Raw genomic sequence first — 21,114 nt, 5'->3', positions numbered from 1 at the left:
CCTGCCTGGCCTGCCAGCGCCCCTTAGAATGGCCCTGCCTCAGTTCCCTCCTTGCCATTGTGTCCAGCCCTGGGACAGGACGAACGGGCCATGCGGGGGAGGGCCAGGTGGCGAGGTCGCCTTCCCGCGTTGCGCGCGGTTTTCACTTTGTTCGTTTCTCGGGGTGAAAGCGAGGGTGCGGACGAGGGGCCACTACCGCGGGGGAGCGAAGAGCGGGCGGGCAGTGCCACCTGCTGAGAGCGCCGCTGGACGAGAGCGGCGGGCACCGCCACCTGCTATAAATAGGCTGCCGAGGACAGGGCGTGCGACCGCACATCCCGCCGCGAGGGCCTTCGTCACGCGCGGGGCCCCAATCCTCGGAGCCCGGGCGGACGGCTGGCCAGGACCCTGCTCCCGGGCAGGCTGGGGCGGCGCCCGGACACCGCCCCCCCGCCTCCCACCGCCCGGTCTGAACGCTGAGGATGGGCAGTCCGGCAGGGAAGAGGCAGGGAGGGGAGGGAGGCCGCGGCGGACCCGCACTGCAGCAGCTGTTACCCGCGTGTGACTCGCCTGTCCGGCCGTGCACCTCGGGCAGAGTCACAAGGCGCAGAGGGGAGGGAGGGAGCAGCGCGTCCCCCTCTTAGGTCTCTGGGGACCGAGTTGGGAGATCCCGGCTTCTGCCCTCCCCTCGCCTCCCCCGCGCTCGCCCAGCCGGGGAGGAGGAAACGCGAGCCGCGCGCAGACACCTCCTCCTTCGCCGCCGCCGCCGCAGCCTCCGCGCTACCGCGCCTGTTGCTGCCGCCGCCGCGGGACCCGCCGTGTCCTCAGCTGGGTGAGGTAGAGGCGGGAGCCGAGCGGAGGGGATCCCTCCCGGCCCCCCGCCGCCTAAGCGCTCAGCCGGCCCGGCGCGATGGGCGCCCCGCCCGCCCAGGCCGTCCCCACGCCGCCTCCGAGCACCTGCGCTCCCCGGCCCGGCCCCGGGCTCTGAGCGCGCCGCTGTACAGGTAGGTGCTTTCTGGGGCTTCCACGCCTCCCGCGGCATCCCGGCGGCCCCCCGCCCCAAGCACGCCCCTGTGCTCTCGGGCCCGCGAAGCTGGGATCCGGCAGCCCAAGGCTTTCCTGCTGTGCTCGCCGCGCCGGGGGCTTCCGGGGGTGGGGGGTGGGGTTCATTGCTACCTCGTTGCCCCCCTACTTGAACGAAAGTGAAACCTTCAAGTTCATGACCGCCCAGGAGCTCCTTCAGCCCCCCTGTTCACTCCTGCTCGCTCGGCATCTGCCCCCTCCCGCTAAATATCTCTGGGGGCTGTTGTGTTTGTAGGGCCACCGGACTGAGGGGGAGGGTGGTCAGAGTGACCCCTTGCTATCCTTTAAAAGTTCACGGTACTTCGCAGTAGTAACTTCGGCAGCTCCGCTAGGGCGCACAACATTTCTTTCTATGGGCACATCCTGTCTCAGTCATTTTGAAACCCTGCTTAATTGTTTCTAGCAGCTTCCTGATCCTTCTGTGATTGAGACCCCCTCGAACCTCTCCACACACTGTTGTTTTTAAGATACTGTTTTCTTTGAAATCCGCCTAGAGATGGCTTTACCTGTTATTTTATTTAAAATAGATCATTCTCTGAAAGTTGCTTAAAAAGGAAAAGAAATTGAAAGTGATGATTGTTCCTCCCACCAAACGGTTTAATTTTCAGAGTTCCTTACGTTAGTGGATAGGTATAGATCTCTCACTCTTCCTTTTGGATGATTGGATGCTTTCATTTATTAATATAATCAGACTTTGAAAGAACATTTTTAAATGACCTGGTTTAAATGGGTCACACCCAAGAAATTCAGCTATTTCTCCAAGCCCAAACTTCAAAACTTTTCACACTGTACTTAAGCAGAACTACAGAGGTCTTGATCGAAACCCCTTCTTTTGGAAAGCAGAAATTCATTCTCTGCCTAGATTTGATGGGATTGATAAGAATTGGAGCATAGCCAGCTCTGGGTTTTGGTGTGTGTTGGGAGCCTGTTCTGTGTGGGAGGGGCTGGGGTGAAAGACTGAATGGGGAGTTGTTGCAAGAGGCTGGGGATCCACCTTGCTAAATGACTCTCCCGTGTTTCTGAACACTTCATGTTCTAGGACTCTCTTGGGTTAGGGATCCCTGAAGCAGCTAGAGTTGAGATAGCTTCTCTTGCTTGGGGAGGCAGTGTTCCTCAGGATGAGCTCCTTCCCAAGAATCCTGAAGGCTATCTAAAGGACGAAGAACATTGCATGAAAAAGTTTGTATAAAAAAGGATCGACTGCTTTTGTAAACAGGTGTTTCCAGAACTGTTTGAAATGGAATGCTTATCAAGGTCTTGAATCTCTCTGTTTCTTTTTTTTCTACCAAGTTATAGAGAAATCAGACCATAAAAAGGGCTTTCTCCTTAGATTTATCTGAAAGTAACCCTTGACATAATATGAGCTACTGGACAGTGGACACAGCTGTGAATTACAGGGTGTCGTGTGAAATGTTTAGGGGGTACTTTCTGAAGTGAACACAAGAGGAATGCCCTGAGACTATTAACTGAGTGCAAGGAGATGTAAAAGGGACTAAGTGGGATTCCAAGCAGTAAACAAAATTATCAGGTGATAATGAAAATAAATGTCTTTATGTTGATTTGTCCAGCCATTTGCAAACCAGTCAAGGAGGGGGAAAATTCATTGGGGTAGTTATAAAATATTAACATCAAATTAGTTTTGCAAATGGAACTCCCTGCCATAGTCTACCACTGTCTTTCCCACTGAGAGGTCTGGGGATTTCCCTTTTCACTCTGATAGCATTTCTGGTTGAGCGCTGTTGTATCTGTATGGGGATGACGCCTCCCCCACATGACGTTGATTGTTGTAGGAAGTACCCGAAGGTATGAGGAGGAAGTGAGTGGCTCTGAGGAAATGCAGCTTACCCCTTCTTCCTCATTATCCAGCTGTTGACAGTCTTTGCCCTCCGTTTCCACAGAAGGCAGCCTCGACCAGAGAGGCTGCATCACAATCAAATAGACTCCTGGGCAGAACCAGATGTGGGTGAGCAGCTCCTTGCTGCCAGATCTTCTGGCATCTTCTGGGACAGACCCCCGGTGAGCAGCAGGGAGTGGCACTTACCTGTTCCCCATTCACACCAGCAGGTTCGGTCATTATGGCGCCCAGAGTAGGGATGCCTGCTTGAGAGGTTTCTGTCTTTGAAAAGGCTTTTAATTTTATCTTGTCAAAATGGTAACTCCCTCAGGCCCTTTTCCACTCTTCACGGCATGCTTCTGAAGTTCCCCAGCCTCCGCTCCTTGTGTTCCCCAGATGACCTAAGTCTGCTAATGTGCTGCCGTAGTTTGCTTTGCCCTTTTCCCGGTCTGCTGGGCTGTGCTTCTTAAGTATAATGGCCACGAGAGTGCCGATATGTGATATGTTTTCCAGCCCTCTTCTTTTCCTGGTCATTAAAACTTGGAGGATCAGAGTCCGTGCGGTAAAGTGACTGATGGCACTCAGCAGACAGGCAACGTTGGGTTCCAAGCCCCCTGGTGATGGCAGAGGATGGAGGTTTCAGGGTAGAACTGCTACCTTACAAATTGCCTTAGCTGACTTTTATCTTATTTCTTCCTTTCCAACCCCACTTTGCAAGAAAAAGATTTTTAACCAGGTTCTTCACAAAAGACATGAAGGTTTCCATTCTCACAATTTTTGACATTTTCTAGCTGCGATTTCCATTTGATGGGCTCTTAGATTTAAGGGCAATGTGTCCCTTTTCAGGTTTCGAATGTTTAGAAAAGGATTCGTCATATTTGGGCCGTATGAATAATCTTGACACTTGGGTTTCAGTAAAGCTGTGCAGAATGTAAGAAAAATGTTTTATCGCCAACAAAGGCATTTAATTTTGAGTATGCCAATGTCCTTTGTGACAAGCAGCAGTGTTTTTCTCTTAAAAAGAGAGAGTACATATTTAACAACACATTAATTATGATCAGTAAACCTAAGTTTCCAAAGTAGGTGAGTACTTACGAGTTTGTTGTCAAGCTTAATGAATTGATACATGTAAAGTTCTTAGAACAGTGCCTGATACATTGTGAGCACTCAGTAAATATTACTTATTGCCATTCTTATATTTGTTTATTTGATACTGAAGTATAATTTTGACATTAGAGTTGGATTAATGAGACCAAGCAAAATTTAGATAGAAAAACAACCCAGCTAATTCATTAGAAGGATATTTTAGATTTATTCCCTTCTAGAGATGTCTGTATCACAGAGAATAGAAATTTGGGCTTAAGACAAATCCTGCCTACACCATTAGCCAGGGGACCTTTAGGGAAATGGGGATGATAAGACAGACATCTCAGAGTTGTAAGAATACAGAAGGTCATATCTGTAATGTCCAAGAAGAGGTAGTTGGTCAGTAAGTATTTTTCTAGCAAAGTGGTTTAAGAGCAAGCACAAAGTCTGGAGTGGAAGGCCCTGGGTTTAAAACCTGGTTCTACCATCTGCTGCTAGGATGACCTTGGGCAAGTGACCTTACTTCTCTGTGCCAGCACCTTCTCTCTCATCACTTATCTGAAAGGTGGAGCTGATAATGGTAAAAATCCATTGGAGTCCTTATTTAGATATGATAATAATAGTCTATTGTCCAGGGTTGTTGTGAGAGCTCAGTTAACAGTCACACAGTAAGTGCTATTATCTGTGTGTTAACAGTCATTATTATTACTTTCAGGAGAATAACAAAGCAGCCATGCTGGAGGGGGGGATATACACGTCTGATGGCCAGCAAGGGCCCCTGCCCCTTTATCCTGTGCCATAAAGTAGAAGAGAATACAGGAAGTGGCCATGGCATCCTAAAGGACTAGGCTTACATTGGGTCTGATTAATGTAGGAAGGAAGTCATTCCACACATGATTATTTTATGTGTCAAATTAGAGAGGTGCATACTGGGCCTGGAGCATCCTTGATGACGAAGAGGTTAGATCGCCGGACTCCAGGAGCCTCGCATGACGGCTCTGTGTGAAATAACCTACTGTCCCAAAGATCTTTGGAGCCTGTGGGCAATCCCCAGGGAGCAGCACACCACTCTGATTGGGTGAGATTCTGGGACAAATAGTGTAGCCATGCCCCGATGGTTTTACTGCGTGAGACTAGAGGATTCAGGTGGCAGAATAATCCCATTCAGCAGCATGCCCACTCCATCTGGGGTTAAGAGCAGAAAAACTAAACCAATGATTTGTAAGTGGAAGTGAATAGCTATCTGGAGACTCCCTGCCCATCCCGGGGGGGGGGGGCGGGGGGTCCCCGACAGCTAATCAGTCTTGGCTGGTTCCTAACCTGGCTTGGAGTTAGAAGCTTCAACACCTCTCCCTTTTTTTTTTTTTAATTTAATGTTATTTATTTATTTGTCTGGGGGCGGGGCACAAGCAGGGGAAGCGGCAAGCAGAGGGAGAAGCGGGCTCCTTGCTCATCAGGGAGACTGATGTGGGACTCTATCCCATGGTGCTGGGATCATGACCTGAGCTGAAGGCAGACACTTAACCGACTGAGCCACCCAGGCACCACCCAGGAGTCCCAACACCTCTCCCTTTATCCCTTCGTTTATTCCCTCCTCCCCTCCCACCAGCACTCGGAGAAGGTGACAGCTGAATCTGCAGTGGCTGTGGTATTTATTGCTAGCTTCTGGAAAGTCCCCCTCCTCTTCCCCCATAGTTTGCTGGGACGGCATGGAGGGGGGCCGGGAAGAGAGGGGGTTCCCAATAGCGGCTTGCTAACCCCTGCCATCTCTTCTCTCGCTTCCTGATCAATAAACCCCATTCTTTCTTCTTGTACCTCCCCCACATTTGTATTCTTGACAGGAAGACGCAAGCAGCTTTCTATCCCCACACAATGTTGGGGACATTTGGTATTATACATTATGAAAACCAGATTACCTGATTTTAGAGACAGAAGACAACTTGAGGATGATCTTGTTTTAGTCTCTTATAAGAATAAACTTGAGATTTGGAGAAGTTAAGTGACTCGCTTTCTCAGCTGTACCCTTGAAAGTGTTTTCATCAGGAAACTGAGGTTCTCTTCTGCCTTGGATGCCAGTCAGGGATCGGATTGTCCTAATTCTGTCACCCAACTTGGACAAATCACTTAATTCTCCAGAACCATGTCTCCTCATTTCAAATATAAGGGAAATCTTTTTTTTTTTTTTAAGATTTTATTTACTTATTTGAGAGAGAGCAAGCACAAGCAGGGGGAGCGGTAGAGAGAGAGGGAGAAGCAGGGTCCCCACTGAGCAGGGAGCCTGACTTGGGGCTGGATCCCAGGACTCAGGGATCATGACCTGAGCCGAAGGCAGACCCTTAACCCACTGAACCAGACAGGCGTCCCTCAAATACAAGGGAAATTTCTAAAGAGCTTAAGAGGACATTTCTGGCTTTCAGATTTTATAATTCTAAGTGCATGCCTTCAGGGATATTTGATATAGAAGGACTCACTAATGAGATGATTGCAACTGTTCTAATAAATGTAACTTTGTGTTTGGCATGCCTACCATGTTTATGGACAACGGTAGGTAGGAATTGTGTAGCGTACAGATGGTCTCCGTGAGGGATAGAGCTTGTATGCAGATGAATGTACCAATAAGAACACAGCTAGAAGTTCGCTGGAAGAACAGATCACAGTATCTCTTACTGAGGATAGGAGGCACAAGAGCCCTCTTAGAATCGGTAGCTCTACCTGGGACGGATGGTCAGAGGTTGCATGCCAATGCTGTGGACTGAGATGGCTTAAAAATAATCTAGTGGCGTATTAGTTTTATTTGAATAGATCATCTATTTCGCAGAACTTGTTATTGAAAAGTAGTACGACAGTTACGCACCTAGTCTAAGTTACCATGAATCTTACAACCACAGAATCGCTGATAAATAATTACTGTTATCTTTGGGGTAAAACTTTTTTTTTTTTTAATTTTTACTTATTTAAGTAATCTGTACACTCAGCGTGGGGCCCGAGCTCATGACCCTGAGATCAAGGGTCACATGCTCTTCTGACTGAGCCAGCCAGACACCCCCTGGAGTAGAATTTACTATTTGATAGTTTACAAACAGTGTTACGGACCAATCTACTTTTTACAGAGAAACTAAGAATGTGCCACGGCTGGTTCAAAAATGAAAACTCTAGGTATTTCAGTAGTTTTGTCAATGACATGGCAGAACTAATTTGATGACTATTTATTTACTAAATGTTTGAAATTCTAAATTGTGTAAATTTTTTTTTTGCACTATATATATATTGCCTTAGAAGAAAACTGAAAATAATCCTGCATATTGTTGCCACCATATTAATAATTGCCTAATCTACACTAATTGGTAGATCTCAGGTCTCCCCTTTGTAATAATTCTAGTACTTCTTTAAGCATGTCTTGGGATTAGCGGCTGTCAACGGTTAGAACTGGAAACAGATTCAGTTACAGGAGTGGAAGTTGAGCCAGACGTTTACTGCCACTCTCACCAGGTGAAAGAGAGAAAAAGCAGAGAGAGAGAGACCATTATTTATGGGGTTATATGAACTTCAAGTCTCTTTTCATCAAGAAAGGTTGTACTTTAAAGGAGAAGAGACAGGGACTACGTTTCCATGAACTATGCTGGAGCTCGAAAGTGTGGGTTTATTCCTGAACTTTTGAACATTTAAAATTGAAAACTAGCTCTGAACTGTGTTCAAATCCTCTTATAAAAATTCACTCTTATCATTTATGCATCTATATCATATAGAAAAATGTAGTTAAAGGAATTGGCTTCAGTTCATTTTCAGAACATATTTAGAATTTTAATATTGAATATATTCCCAGTTCATACACAGCCGTCTTGTCTCTTATTTCCTCACATGGTGGAAAAGGGCAAGAGAGCACCCCGGGTCTCTTTATGGGGGCACTAATCCCATTCATAAGGGCTTCAGTCTCATGACATCACCTCCCAAAGTTGTGACCTCCAAATACTATCACACTGGGGATTAGGAATTCAACATTCAGTCTGTAGCAGTGACTCCTTGGCCTTTGGCTTGGCCAATAAAATAGTGATGCCATTTATAGAGATACAGTTTATGGGCAACAAGAGAAGTTATGGGAAGCGGGGAGATGAGATGAGTTAGTTTAAAAATAACTAAATTGAAGGGCACCGGGGTGGCTCAGTGGGTTAAACGTCCGACTCTTGATTTTGGCTCAGGTCATGATCTCAGGGTTGTGGGATTGAGCCCTGTGTGGGGCTTCGGGCTCAGCGGGGAGTCTGCTCCTCTCCCTTTCCCTGAGTCCCTGCCCCTGCTTGCAGGCGGACACGCAAGCTCTCTCTCTCTAAAATAAATAAGTAAATCTTTAAAAAATGACTAAATCGAGGCTGAGATACCTCTAGGCTACCCAGATAGAAATATCGAATGGTCTGTCCTGATCTGGATCTCAGCAAGGAGGTCCAATGGGAGACATGCATGTGGGAATCATCAGGGTCTGTGTGGTACATGCCATTCTTGGGCAGCACTCAAGACGATGGGTCAAGAATCAGGAGCAGACTCTCCCACACCCACCTGTGACAAGTTCTCCAGGCCTCAGTGACCTAGGTCCCAACAATGGCAATACGAGTCGTCTATAACCGAGGCTAGGGCTGGAGATGAAATGGAATGAGATCACACTCGCGGTGTGCCCAGAGTGCACAAGTAAGCTGCTAGCGGCAGCAGAAATGTTCGAATGTGGTTGTGGACACCCAAGCCATTAGGTGAGACTTCCAAAGAAAGCAAGTGGAATGAGGAGAAGGGATGGAATTAAACAGGGGGGAAAAGCCACCAAAGAACCCGAAAGAAGCAAGCAAGGAGGTAAGAGGAGAAGCAGAAGGGTTTCAAGCAGGAAGGAGTACACCACTGAGAAATTCATCAGAAAGGACCAGGCAGTTAAGGACTAAGAAGCCCTGTTTGGGTTTCACAGCCAAAGATGTGGATGACCTTAGCGGGAGCAAGTTCAACGCATAGGCAGTGCGTCTGGTCACAATTGAGATTGTCAATGGGCAGTAGGAAGTGAACCAGTTAAGTGTAGAAGAAAGTTGCGTGGGGAAGGAAGAGTTGTGGCTCAGGAGGGCGAGGTCAAGGGAAAATATCTTTTTTTTTTTTTTTTTTCTTCAGATGGGAGAGACTTCATTCATTTGTTTACAATGTTATTGAGCCTCTCTTGTGAGTCAGACACGGCCAGGCACTGGGGACACGATGGTGAATCAGACAGATGCAGTGTGTAGGTGCCCGGGGGGTACATGAGAGAAAGAAGATCCAGCGAGCAGACGGGGAAGGACGAGGCTTGAGATCCAGTAGACGGTTCAGCTCTGCACAGAAGGGTTTTGTCCCCAGTGGAACAGGAAGGCGTTAGGATACATCAGATGTGGTTGCTGAAAATCACCCATAGAGGGGGGAAGGCAGGCGAGAGAGTGTGGGTCTACTGGAAACAGCGTCTTCTATTGATGAGGAGAACAAAGTGTGGGTGTGATGGCTTATAATACAGGAATTAAATGAAACAAGATTTATGGTGATATTTGGAGCAAAACTGGCACCAATTACATGTTAATGAAATTTGAATTTATGTTCAGCACCTCTGGACTATGTCAGGGAGGGGCTTTTAAAACTTAAGTAGTATCACAATTGATAAGGTCAGTTGTTGAAAACTGGTCTGGTTTAGTGGACTATGATAATGGGTAGATAGCTGCTGGTTTTTTCTCTCAAAATTACTTTTTTTGGGGAAAGTCACCACTACTGAATTTGATGATCTGAAAAAAATTGGGGGACACCTGGCTGGCTCAGACCATAGAGCATGCAACTCTTGATCTCGGGGGTCATGAGTTCGAGCCCCACAGTGGGCGTAGAGATTACTTAAAAAATAATTCCTTGAAACATATGTTAATTGAACAGGGTTTAAAGGTATCTGAGCAGGACAATATTGTTTAATGTCCTGCTTGCTTTTGCTGGCTCTGCGAGGCTTACAAACGTTTAATAGGAATTTCCCGGTGGGATGTTTGGAACCTGTAGTGCGAGTGACAGTTATGGCATTCTCGAGCTTTACATGAAGCAGTTTCAAGAAGGCTCTTTCTAGGCCAAGCACCTTGTTTGAACTAAGATCCGTTTCTTCCCATGTTTGGGTTTCAGGCTTTTAAGTTCTGAAATAATAACTCTTTGAAAGTAGCTGTTGCTGTGATTTCATTGAATTCTAATGCCTTTGTTTTTCTCCCCCAGGATTCTGCCTCAGAAGCACATAAAATAGATTGCCCCTTCTCAAATAGAAAACAGTGGCAACGTTTTGCTGAGTTTCCAGACCTTTCCCAAGATGGAACCAATAACATTCACAGCGAGGAAGCATCCGTTCCCTAACGAGGCCTCCGTGGACTTCAGCCTGCAGCTGGTGGGCTTGCTGCGCGTGCATGCCCTGACCACCATGCCGATGCTGCCCTGGGTCGTGGCGGAGGTGCGACGGCTCAACGGGCAGGCCTCCAAAAAGGAGCCTGGTGCCGGGCAAGTCCGGCTTTGTGTTTCCCCCTCCGGACTGAGATGTGAACCTGAGCCAGGGAAAAGTCAACAGTGGGATCCACTGATCTGTTCCAGCATCTTCGAGTGTAAGCCCCAGCATGTTCACAAACTGATTCACAACAGTCACGATCCCAGTTACTTCGCTTGTCTGATCAAGGACAGTGCAGCCAGTCAGCAGAGTATCTGCTATGTGTTCAAAGCCTACGATCAAACAAAAGTAAGTGGAAGTGGGGACGAAAACGATGGCGGTGAATCGGGATGGCTTTCACGGCGTGGGGGGCAGGACCTTGACTTTATGGATACTGGGATGGATAAGATGATGCTGCGGTCGTGCATAGATTATTTCACTGGGTTTTTGGTTTATGGGTGTAGTTTTTTTAAAATATAGTTTTAAAGGACATTTGATAACAGCTATTAGGAATTATAAGTTTATGAGTTGAAAAATTCAACAGAGAAATCTGCCTCAACTTATAAATAAGAGCTGAACTGTGAGGGTTCAGATCATTTCAGGTGTGTGTTCTAAGGCAGTGCTTCTCAAACAGGAATGTGCACCTGAATCAGCTGGAGGGCTTGTTAAAATACAGATTTGGGTCTGGGAGGTCTGGGATGGACCCTAAGACTGCATTTCTTTTTTATTTTTAATTATGATATGTTAGTGACCATACAGCACATCATTAGTTTTTGGTGTAGTGTTTCATGCTTCATTGTTTGCATATAACACCCAGTGATCCATGCGATACATTCCCTCCTTAATACCCATCGCTGGGCTAGCCCATCTCCCCACCCCCTCCCCTCTGAAACCCTCAGTTTGTTTCCCCGGAGTCCATAGTCTCTCGTGGTTTATTTTCCCCTCTGTTTACCCCACTTCATTTTTCCCTTCCTTCTTCTAATGATCTCCCTGCTAGTCCTCATGTTCCACAAATGAGTGAAACCATATGATAATTGCCTTTCTTTGCTTGACTTATTTCACTTAGCATAATCTCCTCCAGTCCCGTCCATGTTGATGCAAATGTTGGGTGATCGTTCTTTCTGATGGCTGAGTAATATTCCATTGTGCATTTCTGACGAGCTGCGGGGCGATGCTGAAACTGCTTCTTTGCAGATTGCAGTTTGGGTAGCAGAGTCCTGCCTAGATCAGTGCGCTCCACACCTTTGACCCTGCTTGAAAAATATATATGTATTTAGAAGCTGTATACGAATACTGTTAGCCAATTTCAAATTGGCTAATAGTATTAGCCAGTTGGCCTAGCCAATTAGCCAAGGTATCATGCTCACTTAGGCAAAGACTGTTGATAAGAATAGTGGATATGAATCCAAGTTTTGATACTTGCAGGTTTTGTGTGCATGGATGCCAACTTTATGTCAGATCTGATTAACTCGTTATATCTCATGATGTGGCTGAGAAGAGTATTGTATGAGAAATGGTAAAAGTATCGTCAGCTCTATGACTTTCCTGGGTGTTGGTGCTTGCATTGTGGTTACCACGTTTTGTGGTTCTGCAGGACTCATTTAAAGTCACTTGTCCATTTTGTGAAGCTCAGTTTAGATTAAATTGAAAATATAATCCCTACGGCCACGTTCTCAGTTGGGCCCATATGAACTGCACTTTGATATAGCCTTCGGAAAGCAAACAGGTGAGGGCCCCACTGCTGACTAAACCTGTGAGCCAGCCGAGGAAGGCCCCTGCGAGGCCTAGCATCCCTCTGTGGCTGTCTGCCATGCACGCTGAATGAGGAGGACAGCACAAACATGTGGTAAATGTCAGTAAATAGAAATAGAAATGCTGATGGTTTTCTCCTTGTACCCCACTGGGTTTTTTTGGTTTTTTATTTGTTTGTTTGTTTGTTTGTTTTGCATACCCTCCAGGGTGCAAGAGCTTCATTTGGAAATTCATGTTCTTGGTGACTAAGTAGATTCTTAGAGACTCATTTTTAAGCAAAAGCGGTTCTTTGACTCATTCATTCAGTAAATGCTGCTCCAGGTGCCGAGCAAGAGGATATTAGTACAAGCTAGAAGGAAGGCAGAAGCAACAACAGGTAACTATCACATGGTCTGTGTCCAGGTCATGACTGGAAGACAGAGAACGGAGCCTAACACCCTGGCTGTAAGGAAGGCTTTCTTCAATAAAGGCTAATTTGAAGCTTACAACCACTATTTTACCCACAGAATTGAATATCTCCTTATTCATAAATCATTTAATGTTATCGTCCATGCATCTCAAATAGACAGGACAGCGTCCCAGTACAGAGGTTCTAAGGGACCGAATTTCAAAGTCTGCCACTTACAAACCGCGTGGCTTCAGGCAGCTCTGAACCTATTGTCTCATCTGTAAAATGGGGATAATTATCGTGTCTATGTCATAATGTTGCCAGGGGGACCAAGTGAGCTAGAACAGCACCTTAGTAAGCACTTACGGCCATAAAAAGCCTTCCTTAAAGAAAGTTTTACTGGAAGCAGATTATATGCTAATTTCACTTCAGGTCTAAGGTACCAGGAAAAAGGAGGCCAAGATGCGTGTCTTCAGCTTCCAAGATCCTGGTCATATAAACTAGATACTTTAAAAACTGCATAGTTAAACTTAATGGTTCCTATAATTTGTGCAAATTCCAGAAGGTAAATGAAAGGTCTGAACAGCCTGTACTCCAACCCCTATATAAGGACTGACTTTCCTTGGGGAGAGCCTTTGCGTGGAATAGTTGTCCAGCACTTTCCACTTTTGATTCTTTCCCAAAATTTTTTACAGCCATCTGAGAACAGGCTCCTGGCCAGTCATTCAGATACCTAACAGGAAGAAGAGATTTATAACAAAATTCGGTAACTGGAGCTCCCAGTCGTGGTGAAAGTAGACAACTGGCCTTACTCTGCGTTCTGAAAAGCCATGGTAGAAATATGAATTAGGTCTTGAGTTATTTTTGGCTTGCACACGGTTTTTCCAGACACAAACTGCCAGTGTTCGGAGTAACGCATTGCTGTTGTCCTGCTTCCTTGTATAGAGAACTAATTTGTAGCAGGTGTACCTCAGTCAGTGATTCGGTTTTGTTGCAAACTGAATGGTAAACCAAACGGGCCCCGATTCTCCGGCGTGATAGCTTTTACGTTCTTGGGACATCTCCGGCATCGTATCTCGTGGTAGAGGACTATTGCTGATGGAGCACGTTAACCTATGTCATCATTTCTTGTGATTATTTGAAACATTTGCTCAATGAACTCATTCTCTAGATTAAGGCCTCTCCTAAGTAGATGAGGTCACTTTCAGCTGTGCTTGCCAGAAGAGATGTATGTATTTACTTCCACGGCTAGAAGCACAGAACTGCTGCATGAGAGGAAACCCTTCGAGAGCATATAAATTAACTTGCTGAAGAATGTCTAGGGAGAAGAGGCCTATAAAGGAATAATTTTTAGAACACAAGATGAGACTGTTTCCCATTGTATGTTCCATAGAATACATTCAAGGTGTTCCACAAGGAAAGGCTTCCACCACCAAATGCATTAGGGCAGCATCTCCAACTTTTTGACAGGAGGACCCCTTTTCAGTCTTAAGAGTTATTGAGGATCCCAAAGAGCATGAATGTGGGTTATAATTATTAATAATTACTGTGCTAGGAATTAAAACAGAAATTATGAAGGTACTACTTTCTTAATTTGTTAAAAAACAGAAGTAATACACCCTTTATATGTTAGCATAAAGAATATTTTTGTGAAAAATAACTATATATTTTCCAAAAATATCTCATGATAAGAGTGACATAGTTTTACTTCTCGTTTTTTTTCCCACATCTTTTATTGTCTAGATTAATACAAATACCAGATTCTCCACTGCTTCTCCATTCATTCTGTCATGATATGTTGTTTTGGTTGAGGATAGGAAGAAAACTTGCCCTCACACAGATAGTGGTAGGAAAATGGAAACATTTTATAGCCTTTTTAGAAAATTGTGGCTATTTTTTTAATACTATACCAAAACTTGACAAGTGGTGGTTGCTTAAAGGTTTGTTGCAAGATGAAATCTGAAACCTTATCGAAGCACTCGTGCACTTTGTTATATTAGAATCCATTGGTGCGTCATGCTTTTTAAGGAATCTTTTAAGCACGTCCAACTGTGTAACATCACGCATTGATTATTCGGAAGATATTGGTTCACTGAATTATAGAGTCCACGCTCTGAGAACCACGGTTTTAGAGAAGCTGTCTTTTCTAGTTCACTCTTGGGTTGTACACTAGTCCATGAAATCCCCAAATTTATTGGGCCATAAATAACATTTTTCTCATGACATTCAAGAACACCCCTCCGAACACATATGAACATGGTGGGACAAGGTTCTGGGTTGAAGTGTAGTTTTGAGTTTGAGTCCGTGGTAGGAAGTGAAGACATCGTTCTGGAAAACAGATGGTTGCATGAGTGACCCTGACTAGGTCTTTCCCCCATCCCATCACAAAGAAATCAGGAGTTCTGCCCAGACTCAGCCCTTGAAAGCTGGTTTACTTCTTTCTTCCTCCAGTTCATCTTTGTCTCTATGAAAATCTGTACTCAGAAGAACATCAGATTTGTCACTCACTTGAGTTTTACTTCGATCATTCATAAGAATATTTCTATTTCTATCCTTTTTTTTATTTATGGAGGAAAAAGGTCTGCTTCCTTGAAAGGGACTTTCCATCACTGAGTCGCAGGTGGTGTTAGTGCTGGGGCTTCTGACATTGTCTGTTGCTGTTTTGTGTCAATAGGAAGAAAGAATGGATTTTGAAAGGGGGAGAAGTGTAGGTTGGTGTGCAGGTGAAGGGAGGGGACAGTGGGTGCGGGACCCAGGGCAAGTCAGAGATTGGGTACACGAGAGCAGTTTTACTAAGTGCCCACCGTCTTTTAACTGATCTACCTTTTCTACTTGAAATATGCCCTAGCTGTTCAAACCCTGTGTTTGACTCTCTTCAGTTGAGATCGGGTGAGTTCAGGGAGGTATGGCCGTAGACTTTGACTCTCTTCAGATTCTAATCTTCTGGATGCTGTGTCCAGTCTGGGCACAGTGTGGGTGTTTCATAATCGTGGTGGGACAGATGTCATTAATGTGAGAGTACTCATGGGCTTCCCCTTCTCCATCAGAGAAGCTTATATCTGCTAGAATCTTTTTTTTTAATATTGTGAAATTGTATTTTATATTTTCTGAATTTAGGGTTGAAACTTGAAAGTCAAAAATCAGGAGTATTCACAGATTTGTAACTGGATGAATACTGATTGTGGCTGACAGAAAAACAATATTCTGTTGCCTGTGTAACCAAAGGGACAATAAAATAGTTTAAGATAAACCCAGAGGACAACATGATTGTAAGGAAACAGAACATTCACAAGTAAGGAAAAGTTTTCTTTCACAGCAGAGGAGATGATAAAATCAACAGAAAAAACAACCAATTATGCTGAAACGATAAAACCTCTGATAATGGACACACTATATAGAAGATAATGACTTTTTACTATCCTTTGTTAAGACTCTAAGACAAATGTAACATTTTAACAGAGAAAAAGCATTAATATAATACTTAGACGAATACGATGATTTACATTAAAAATTTTAAACTCCTTTCTTAAAAAAATAGTTATATTTGTCATTATTGTTCCTGACATAATTTCACTCATCCATGTTAATTATAATTTTTCACCAAAGTAATAACTTCTGTTCATAGAAAAAACTGAGAGGCGACAAAGTAAAAAATGTCATATACAAGTATGCTAGCAGACTAGCAAAGCTTATAAGTCACATAACACAACTTTCTCTTTTTTTTTTTTTACTTTTTTTTAATTTCTTTTTTAAAATTTAAATTCAATTAATTAACAAAGCATGCATTATTGGTTTCAGAGGTGGAGGTCAGTGATTCATCAGTCTTATATAATACCCAGGGCTCATTACATCACGTGCCCTCCTTAATGTCCATCTCGCAAGCCTTATTCTTCACTCTTCCAAAGAGGAAGTGTCATTTCTTACTGGGAGAGAGGTTAAGTTCATCTCCATAATAAAGTGCTAAAACCTTCGGGATGGGGAGGAGCGGGGCAAGCGTGGGAAAGGAGCCTGGGGTCAGGGGTAGAGTAACTGCCTGAACTTAGAGAAGTAGACTTCTAGAAGGAAGGTCTGCATATACACGAGGACTTCATTAAATGTCGCTGAGGAAGATGTATTTGAGAGGCTGTCAGTGTCCTTTGAGGGAATGGGTTTCCTTTTCGATGATTTTTGGCATCTAAACCGCATTTCTTGAATGTGACACATACCTGAAACTGAGCCCGGTGGGCTCCCTTACCACAAAGTTTAGGAGTACTTAACTATTTGTAGACTTAACTTCAGAGCAATAAATATTTGCCTTTAAAATTTCCGGGGAAGAACCAGTATACTCTTGCATGCTGCCCTGTGAGGACGTTGGCTTTCTCATACCCGGGTTTTAGAGCTCCCTCACCCAGCCTCTCTACATTAGGTTATGGTACATATTCCATGAAGAAGTGGTCTTCATTGGTTTTCCTGTGATTAGCAGGACTAAGACTTCAAATCCCTATCTAGAAAGCCAGAGTCTGCTTTGGCTGAGTTTTATGATTTAATTTAACATTTTTTTTGGAATCTGATTTTTGATTGCAGCTTTGTTTTGGTTGCATTTTACCCATTACTGATTTGTCTTCCTAATTCCCCATCTGCATGGGGTTTTACGTTAGTCTCTTAAACTACGTACAGCTTATTTCAGGGTTTTCCGTCGAGTCTGGCTCCCACGGCGTCTCTAGCGTGGCTGTTGTATTTGCTGGCTCATTACTTTCTTTCTTTGCTAGAGGGAAAATGGAAATTGTAACACTGAGCTGGAGCGTTTTGTTCCTGAGGGTGATGATTCCGAGGAATATAGGATTACTTTTCAGATGTTCTTCTCTGTTGCCCTTCTGCATTTGGTTTTCATAATTTCTAGATTTCAGATGTTAGTCTCTTTTTGTTACCCGGGGTATGGTTCTGAGAAGGTTTTGTTGTGCAGATTTTGGAGGACTTTTGATCTATGTTCCCTTCCTGCCGGGCATCTTTGATCCTATTCTGGTTTATTATGTAAGGTTTCATTTGGGGTCCCACTCGGCAGCTATGACTCAGTGCGTGGTTGCCTGGAACAGTGTATCCGTGTCAGCTAATCAACACTTGACCGTCTGTCACGCTAGACAGAAGTCCGTGGCTGGGTGCAAAGGTTGGCAGGGATTCTTTTTCATCTATAAAAAGAATGTCCCGGACTGCGTGAACTCGAAAGTATTTGTTGGAGGGTTTGGGTTCGTGACACGGGATTGATTACATGATTTATTTTTGACTTTGAAAAATGAGTCTGAGGGCTTCAAAAGCATCCACCTTGTGAGACATGCTTATTTTTTAGAAAGTCCTTGTTTTTCAATATATACCACTTTATATGGCTTTGTGTTTTTCACCAAATGCTGGGAGTTTGTAATTATTTTTTAATATAAATCTGTTCCTAAGAATAGAGTTTACAAGTATCTTGAACCTAAAGTTGACTTGTATCTTGAAAGGATTTATTTATAACTAGACCTTCACTGCCCAGTGCAGCAGTCAGTAGCCCGATGTGACTATTGGGCACTTGCAATGTGGCGAGTTGGAGCTGAAATGGGCTCTGAGTGTTAAAACACAGTAGACTGCAAAGACTTCATTTGAAAAAAAAAAAGAACTTAAAATATCTCAATAATTTTCTATGTTGGTTACATGTTGAAATGATAGTATTTTACATATATTGAGTTAAATAGAATATAACACTAGAATTAATTTCACCTGTTTATTTTACTTTGATAAGCCTACTAGAAAATTTAAAATTACGTATATGGTTTATACTCTCTCTACTAGTTAACGCTGGACTAGGCTAGCTACCCAGGAAGTATTTCCAGAAATAATCTGAACATTCATCACAGAGAGACTCCAGGCTTCCCCCTTCTCTTTGCTGCCTTCTGTTTGTTAATGATAGAATTTTGCTCAAAGTTCTTCCGAAAAGATCACATTCAAAACCATATCCTATTTTTAACTCTAGGTATGTATTGAGATGGACAAGAACCCTGTGAGCCGCTAGTTTGGGATATACTGAAAGAGATAAATCTCTTCTTTCTACTTTCTCTCTCTCTCTCTCTCCTTTTTTTTTTTAAAGATTTTATTTATTTATTCGACAGAGACAGGGACAGCCAGAGAGAGAGGGAACACAAGCAGGGGGAGTGGGAGAGGAAGAAGCAGGCCTCCAGCAGAGGAGCCTGATGTGGGGCTTGATCCCATAACGCCGGGATCACGCTGAGCGGAAGGCAGATGCTTAACCGCTGTGCCACCCAGGCGCCCCCCTCTCTCTCTTTTTTAAAGATTTTATTTATTTGAGAGAGAGAGAGGGAGCACAAGTGGGGGGAGGGGTAGAAGGAGAGGGAGAAGCATCCTGAGCTCATGACCTGAGCTGATGTTAGACGCTTAACCAACGGAGCCACTCAGGCCCCCCCCCCACTTTTTTTTTTAAGTACATTTCCACCCTTTGGATGCTTGGGCATCTGCCCCACTAATGGTTGCCTGTGAGCCTGAACCAACAACCAGAGCAGGCCAAGTGCAGAGCTGTCCTGGCTCTGAGAGCCTCGGAAGAAGCTGGATGGCTGGTGGGGCTTGGGGGAGGAGCCAATGCAGGACGCAGAGGAAGAGGTGGCCTTGAGCGGTGCGGTCACTGATGTTGGACTCTTGTGTCTGACTGAGCACTTCAAATCTGACTTCATGACAGCCGGTCCTGCAGAAACACTTTCTTAGTTGCTTTAGTTCTGGGCAGTGTGTCAGAAGCCATGATTCTTGTGGTCGAGTGATGTAGGTATTTGAAACGTTGCAGATTCAACATTAATTGTGTTGGAACGTTACCAGTATGTCATGTACTTGGCTGGGTGCTCTGGTACAAAATCAAATAAGATAAGATTGCCCCCTCAAGAGGTATAATGATGCTTTTATGTTCTGAATGCTGTACTGCCAGGAGTTAGCAACATCTGTAAGTTATAGAAGAGAAAATTTGGGAGAAAGGGAGGAGGTCTAGTGTAAGTGCCTACAGTTATTTAAAAAGCTGCCATGTACATACAAACAGAAATAGACACACCATGAATTGCTCTGGAGGGCAAAGTAGGAACAGTAGAAATTTGTAGAGAAACAGATCTTTGGCCCTTCTTAGCAATGATAGACAGCTAATTATTAAAGGGGTTGTATTGAACTATGGATGTGGACGGATTTTGTCCCAAGGAGATCTAACCTGGCAAGTCATCTTCCTCCTGTCTCTACACTTCCCATTTACAAGGAATGTATCACCTGACAATGTTCCCCTTTTGTTTCAGACAACTGACTCGCTCCTAAGTCGATTTTATGTTGAAGCGAAGTTGTTCCCTGGAAAGTCTAGCTGTGTGTCATAGCTCTACCTTCTGGAAGGACCCTGAGTAAATTTATTTTCTGGGGGACATTTGAATGGGTATTAAAGACCCACTAGGAGTTTTCTCGGTTGGGTGCAGATTGAATGGACATTCTAGGTAGAGGATAGAGGGTATGCCAAGCCATAGCAGGACAAGGGAATGCGGAGGTGCCAACTGTGGCTGGGGCTGCTGGGATGAGAGTTTTGCAAACTGCATGGTCTGAAGATGAGACTGGGAGGAAGGCTGGGGAGAGATTTTATGGGGCTTTACTAAGGGGGTTAGATATTCTTAAGAGGGCTGCTATTTAGAGGCATCGATCAGGGCAAGTGAATAACTGGACTTGTTTTTAGATTTTGGAGTGGAGGATGGAGTAGAGGAATGAAAGACAGATGAGGCAGACCAGCCAGGAGGCTACTGTAGTAGTGAGTGTGGAAGCTCAAGAAATGTCTTGATCCAGGATGCCTGGCTGCTCAGTTGACAGAGCATGCAACTCTTGATCTCAGGGTCGTGAGTTCAAGCCCCACATTGGGTGTAGACAATAGATAGATGGATGGATAGATAGATAGATAGATAGATAGATAGATAGATAGATAGAGTCTTGATCCGTAAGTATGATATGAAATAGCTTGTTCTCATGGAACCAAGTTGATGCCTTTGATCTCTTTCCCCTCTGGATAAATTAATCATTTAATTTAACTCTTTGTTGGTCTCTAGTGGAAGAGAAAGCCAGTCATATCCTGATTTGCTGTCCCGTTGATGCTGACCTGCTTGGTTCCTAAGGAATGATGTGAAAAATAACATAGAAGTAAAATGCCTGATCTGGTTCTGCTTGGTTTTCTAAAAATATTTATCCTGGCATCTCCCATCTTAAAAACAAATCCTCCACTGACCCCATATCCCATTCTGAGCTCCCTCTAGTTACGAACCCAATTATTGCTCTATTTTTTAAGAGTTGTCCTGGTGGCTGTCTTCACTTTCACTCACCCGTTTTCTCCTCGGCCAACTGATTGGCCGTTTGTCTCTATCATTCCACTAAAAAGACTCACATCATGTCACCAGCCACCTCCATCTTGTGAGATCTGTGGTCTCTTCTCTGCTCCTCTGATCTTCCTATTTTCTCTTTTACTTCAGTGGTGGTTTCCACCAAGCATCCAAAGGGTGGAAATGTACTTAAAAAAAAAAAAAAAGTGGGGGGGGG

At 44.4% G+C, this 21,114-nt stretch overlaps 1 protein-coding gene across 5 annotated transcripts in view; it reads left to right on the top strand.

Moving 5' to 3' along the window:
• Window positions 1-420: 420 nt before the first annotated feature.
• TBC1D1 (TBC1 domain family member 1) overlaps window positions 421-21,114 on the top strand; it is a 236,496-nt gene continuing 215,802 nt past the window's right edge. The window contains exons 1-2 of one of the 5 annotated variants that reach the window (XM_034671960.1): window positions 421-983; window positions 10,214-10,721. In XM_034671960.1, the coding sequence (XP_034527851.1) occupies window positions 10,305-10,721 (417 nt within the window). In that variant the 5' untranslated portion in view covers window positions 421-983; window positions 10,214-10,304. Of the gene's footprint in view, window positions 984-10,213; window positions 10,722-21,114 lie in introns of those variants that run through there. The other 4 variants (XM_011233005.3, XM_034671961.1, XM_002925769.4 and 1 more) reach the window with 4 other exon arrangements.

The sequence above is a fragment of the Ailuropoda melanoleuca genome, chromosome 11 (assembly GCF_002007445.2).
Source record: "Ailuropoda melanoleuca isolate Jingjing chromosome 11, ASM200744v2, whole genome shotgun sequence".
Lineage (NCBI taxonomy): Eukaryota > Metazoa > Chordata > Mammalia > Carnivora > Ursidae > Ailuropoda > Ailuropoda melanoleuca.
Note: the sequence above shows the minus strand (reverse complement) of the source record. Positions and strands in the feature narration are given on the sequence as shown.